Source organism: Oryctolagus cuniculus, chromosome 10, assembly GCF_964237555.1.
Source record: "Oryctolagus cuniculus chromosome 10, mOryCun1.1, whole genome shotgun sequence".
Taxonomy (NCBI): Eukaryota; Metazoa; Chordata; class Mammalia; order Lagomorpha; family Leporidae; genus Oryctolagus; species Oryctolagus cuniculus.
Window position 1 is genome coordinate 113,971,231 of NC_091441.1, and position 5,681 is coordinate 113,976,911.

At 60.0% G+C, this 5,681-nt stretch overlaps 1 protein-coding gene across 2 annotated transcripts; it reads right to left on the reverse strand.

Moving 5' to 3' along the window:
- Positions 1 to 2,386: 2,386 nt before the first annotated feature.
- Positions 2,387 to 5,193, reverse strand: TRH (thyrotropin releasing hormone). 2 transcript variants are annotated; one of them, XM_002713040.4, is made up of 3 exons: positions 5,059 to 5,193; positions 4,070 to 4,291; positions 2,387 to 3,591 (listed from the first exon to the last, which is right to left on the reverse strand). In XM_002713040.4, the coding sequence occupies exons 2-3, from the start codon at positions 4,284 to 4,286 to the stop codon at positions 3,071 to 3,073; spliced, it is 738 nt and encodes a 245-aa protein (XP_002713086.3). In that variant the 5' UTR covers positions 4,287 to 4,291; positions 5,059 to 5,193; the 3' UTR covers positions 2,387 to 3,070. The 2 variants fall into 2 exon arrangements, with proteins under 2 accessions (XP_002713086.3, XP_069907354.1); XM_070051253.1 differs by lacking the exon at positions 5,059 to 5,193 and having other exon boundaries at positions 2,933 to 3,591; positions 4,070 to 4,533.
- Between the last annotated feature and the right edge of the window lie 488 nt (positions 5,194 to 5,681).

Consider the following 5,681-nt stretch of genomic DNA (forward strand, 5'->3'; position numbering starts at 1 on the left):
AATAGGTGGGTCTTCAAGGTTCAATTTTAAGTCCTCAAAAATGCTATTTATGACATTTACTTTGTGCCAGGCACTGCGCTAGGAATTGTACATGGATCTTACCATCTTCTTTGATCCTTAGAATGACCCTGAGGTGGTTGTAGGGATTATTATGCCTACATTATAGATAAGAAGACTGAGGCACAAACTGACCTAATGACTTGTCTAGGATGGAAGCCAAGGCCCAGACTCTTCAAATCACCATGCCCTAGCAGGATCACTCACAGGGCAAAAGGAAAACCATTAAAAAGGCGGGAAGGTGACACCCCACATCCCAGTCAAGTCTGGAGGGATGGGTGTGTCCTTGGGCAAGCAGCTGAACCTCACACTTCACTGCCAGTCAGCTGCTAACAGAACTGAGAGTCCAGCTCGCTGGGGCAGTCACAGGGCTTCAGGGACAACGTGTCCATAAGCACGGAGCACGTGTTCTATCAGCAGCCCTTCCCTGTTCCAGTGCCCACTTTCCGGAGGGGTCTGTGGGCAGCCCCTGACAGCGACAGTGGGATACCCAGAGCTTCCAGAAGAAGGCAGCCAGGTGGCACGGAAGGCCAAGTCTGGGGCCAGGCCAGAATCCACACACACACCTCGGGCAGGCCCCTGGTCCCTGTGTTGCTTTCTCATCAAATTCTCAGTGCTGAAGAGGATTCTTGGAGCACCAGTAGCGATGCTGGGTATGACTGCCATCTTCTAAACCCCAAATCTCCTCTTTCCCCTTAACCCCTGAACCAGGAGCAGGAGCTGAGTCTTTTTTTTTTAAGATTATTTTTTTATTTGTGTATTTAAAAGGTAGAGTTACAGACAGTGAGAGGGAGAGGGAGAGAGAAAGGTCTTCCATCCTGGTTCACTCCCCAGTTGGCCACAACGGCCGGAGCTGAGCTGATCCAAAGCCAGGAGCCAGGAGCTTCTTCCTGGTCTCCCACATGGGTGCAGGGGCCCAAAGCACTTGGGCCATCCTCCACTGCTTCCCAGGCCACAGCAGAGAGCTGGATCGAAAGTGGAGCAGCTGGGACTAGAACTGACATCCATATGGGATGCCGGCGCTGCGGGCGGAGGATTAACTTACTGCGCCACAGCACCAGCACCAGGAGCTGAGTCTTAGATGCACTTCTAGCCATCCCCTCCCCAACTCCTGGAGGTGACTCAAAGCCCATTTGTCCACCAAACAGAGGGTGGTCGAATGACCTGATGCCATTCTGGGCTTGAGGCTGAGTCAGAGTTTGCAAACTGGCAAGGAGTGCGTGAGATTCGGCCCTAGACAACTTGCTCGAGTGAGCCCCACCCGGGCTTCCTCAGTAGTGCTCACACGTATAAGGTAAGAGCGATACCTGGAAAGACTGCTGTGAGCATTAAAAGCATATATGCAGTATATATATATATATATATATATATATATATATATATATATATACATACTTCAGTGCCTGGAAGTACTGAGTATGTGTGATGACTGCTACAGCTGGATTCCCGTGCTCCGTAAGGTTTCTGGATTTCAGTATCTTCAGATGACGCCCTCAGTTTGCCACAGTCCCCACCAACTCCTCTTGCCCCACACCCAGCCCAACTCCCTGACTGGCCCTCTAATACCCTGGTTTGTGTCTTCTGATTGCATCCTGGTCCTTTGTGCTCTTATGTCTGTTGGGTGGCACAGCACTTGACAGCCACAGAACCAAAAGCACTGGAGATCTGAGCCCAGCTAGCCCTCCCCTTCACCCACGCCATCCCGAGTCGAGCAAACTCGAGGCTGGGGTCCAGGCTGGCCTCTGAGACCCACAGCGCCACTCATCCACCTGGGTTTCTTCCCACAGCCCTTCTTTCGCTTGGGCTCCAAAGGCCCCGTCTCTCTCTCAAGTGTCTTCTGAGACAGGACATCAGAGAGGAATTTCCAACCCCCGCCCCCGCCCCCCAGGGCCTGATTCCTTCTATAGTAGAGCCGGGCAGCTCTAGTCCCATTCCCCCCCCCCCTTTTTTTTTGACAGGCAGAGTGGACAGTGAGAGAGAGAGACAGAGAGAAAGGTCTTCCTTTGCCGTTGGTTCACCCTCCAATGGCCGCCGCGGCCGGCGCACCGCGCTGATCCGAAGGCAGGAGCCAGGTACTTATCCTGGTCTCCCATGGGGTGCAGGGCCCAAGCACTTGGGCCATCCTCCACTGCACTCCCTGGCCACAGCAGAGAGCTGGCCTGGAAGAGGGGCGGCCGGGACTAGAACCCGGTGTGCTGGCGCTGCAAGGCGGAGGATTAGCCTAGTGAGCCGTGGCGCCGGCCGTCCCATCCCCTTTAAATTCTCCTCTCGATGGCCAACAGAATCCCCGTGCCAGCAGGGGCAGAACCGCAAGTATCAAGCGCTGAGACGATTGGGATGCACATTTTATTATCATCAGGATGACTGTCCCGGACCAGAGGGGGGTGCCTAGAGGATTCTGTACAAGCCACGACTCGCAGCACCATGTTCTAATGTTCCTATGCCATTCATTCCCACAGCTACCACAGCACAGCACCCCAGGGTGTCTCCACCCACACGTGTTCCCCACAAGCAGGACACAGCTGCGGGGCGGGTCTCTGCCCACCTATGAAAGGACGCCCAAGAAGGGGAGAAGATCCTAGCTCCCCTGGATGGGTGGGGGGATCCTGCTCCACAGGGCAGGGGATGGAAGCTGGATTTGGGCACAAAAGCTTCAACTCCAAACTCCCTTCCTGTCCCACTCTGGGCATCCTAGAAGACAGAGGACGACCACCCTGGCCAGGGTTAAGGAAAGGGAGCAGGTGGTGGTGGAGGTGGTTTGAAGACGGGCCCTGGGATTGGACCCGTGCCCGCAGGGCGCAGTGGGGTGCTAGGAAGTTTTAACTTAATAATCCAACTTTCTCCTATCCTTGGAGGGGACAAGACCAGGGGCTGGGGTGCACATATATACAGGGGGCTGGGGTTTACGGTCCAGGATCAAAGGCAGAGGGAAAGAGGGAGTCACAGAAGGGGGAGGGCACACAGGGCTCAGGACGCCTCCAGACCCCAAACCTGACTTTACAGGAAGCTGGGCTCACTCCTCCAGGGACTCCCTGGCCCAGGCCGCCCGCCGCCCAGGGTGTTGCCGCTTCTCATCCACCCCCTGGCCCCTGCTCAGGCCATCCAGGAGCCCCAGCAGAAGACCTGCCTCACCGCAGGCTCCCCGGGGCCCACAGGGGCCTCCCAGGGCCCTCTTGCCCGGATGCTGGCGTTTCTCGGGCATCAGGGCTCCCTCTCCCTCCTCCTCCTCCTCCTCCTCTTCCTCCCAGCTCCTTGGGACCTTAGGATCCACCATCCTCCTGCCTGGGTGCTGCCTCTTGGTGGCAGCATACTCGAGCCAGGGGGAGCGCGGGCCAGGGTGCTGCCGCTTGTGCTGGGTTCCATTGGCTGCCCAGGAAGCCTCATCCTCCCGGCGGCCGGGGTGCTGCCTTTTGTGGGGTCCTGCAGCACCCCCTTCTTCCTCCTCCTCCTCTTCAACTCCCTCTTCGGCCTCCTCCTCCCTTTTGCCCGGATGCTGGCGCTTGGGAAGCCGGTCAAGTTGGAGGATCTGGGACTCTGTGGAAGCAAACAGGCCAGCAGGTGCACCAGGGTTATGGTCTCCCAGGCCTCACAGACACACGCGGGGTCAGAGCCATGGCCTCTGGGTGCTAACGCCGGCTTGGCCACTCCCTGGCTGTATGACCACAAGCCATTCAACCTCTCTGGGCCTCCAGTTTTTTCTGTGTGGAATGGTGGTGGCTATACCTACCTAAGCAAGGGCCTGAGCCACAGCACCGGGCACACAGGCGCCTGGGAGGCAATAATTTAAACTGCCCCTTCCCCCAGTTAGCCTGGCCCGCCAGCACTCAGAGCGTCCCTGCTGCAGGTCTGTTCTCTGAGTATCCCAGCCCAGAGCCGGAATGTGACCCCAGTGAACAGTCAATACAAGACCTTGCAGAGGCCGTCCCTGGAGCAATCCCAGAGCTTCTCAAAGGCGAAAAGCTGGACAGCCAAGGCGCCCCCAACCCTCCAGGCTCCCCCCTCCCTGCCTCACCTGGGAGCTCGCCCTGGTCTCCTCGCAGCCGCTGGAGGTCCTCCCGGAGGAGGAGGAGGCGCTCAGCCTGGCGCAGGAGTTCTTCCAGGCCAGGACGTTCGGGGGCCGTCGCCCCCTCTTGATGGACTGACTCTGGCTGCGCGCGGCCACCAGGGACACCACCGGTCAGGGTCAAGGTCCAAGCCAGGGCGAGTAGCAACCAAGGACCAGGCATCATGGCGTCTGGGGTCGGCGGACACAGAGAAAGCAGAGCCTGAGCGCGCAGAACCCCACCCTGCCGGCTCGGTTTGGGCGCGACGCTGGGGAGCAAGCCTCGCACCATTCAACCGCGCCCCTAGCAGCAGGCCCACCTGCAGCCTGTGCGGAGACAGGGTTGGGGGGTCCGCCCAGGCTTTGCGTCCTCGCCCATCCAGGCGCCCGGAGCCGCGCGCTCCAGGAGGCCACGGGGACACCGTCGCCTCCGCCTCCGCCACCGCTCAGTGTGGCGGGGCGCTGCGGAAGCCCGCGCAGGGCTGGACGCCCCGGAAGGTGACCACCGAGACCTTGGCCCCGCCTGGGGTTCTCTCTCCGCCATGGCCAGCGGGGATCGGAGTCGAGGCTCTGTTTCGAACGGAAACTTTGCCGATGCTAGCAATCTCACTCCCAACGCTACGATACAAATTTCACAGATAATCCCAACGCGAAAACACCTCTTCCAATGCTCGGGTTCGGGTTCCAGCTCCCGGGCTCTCGCGCCCAGTCCCGGGACGCCTCGTCCTGCGCGGGAACCCGTGCGGGGTGGACCGCAAGTCTCTCTCCTGTGCTCCGCGCCCAGAGCTACGGGGCCCGGGACGCTAGCGCACAGCAGGGAACCGTCCCTCCCAGTCCCTGCCGGACACGTCGGGTGAGAGCGCAGCGCCCTCCCCAGCGCGGGCCCTGGGGACTCATGCCGAGGGCGGGCGGAGGGGCCCCCTCCCCAGGGCTTCCGGACAGGGGTCGGCGCGGGTTACCTGCAAGGCGCGGGCTTTAGGCGTGGAGCCGGCGGGGCTGCAGTTGGCGAACGCTCGAAGGACTCCGGGCGCAGGCGGCGCGCTCCTCGCCCGCGCCGCTTCTTATACCCGCGCGAGGCGGCGGCGCGGGTGAGGTCAGCGGGGAGGGGTCGCAGCCGCCGGGAAGGGGACGCTGATGGCAGCCGCCCCGCGAGACCCGCCGACCGCTGCTCCGGAAACCTGGGGCGGGGGCGGTGGGGACAGGTGCGGAGCCGGGAGGCGCGAGCCACGGGGTGCGGGGCTGGGGTGGGGTCGCTTCCACCCGCAGCGGCGGGCGGGGGCGGTCTGTTGTCTAAGGAACACTCTCTCATAGAGACAAGAGAAGGAGCGGAGATGCCGGGAGAAGCAGCTGGGATTAGAAACGGGCTCCGCGGAGTGGGAAACAGAGCACTGGGACAGGTGTGGGCGCCGGGTCTTGACTGACACTTCTGGCGGCTTGGGCCTCAATTTCCTCATCTGTACAATGGGAGAGAGGAGGGCACGTATCAAAAATGCCAAAACTGGGGCCTACAACCAAGTGATAGTTCTGTTTAACTCTCAGAAAATTTTTAAGATTATTTATTTATTTGAAAAGCAGAGTCACA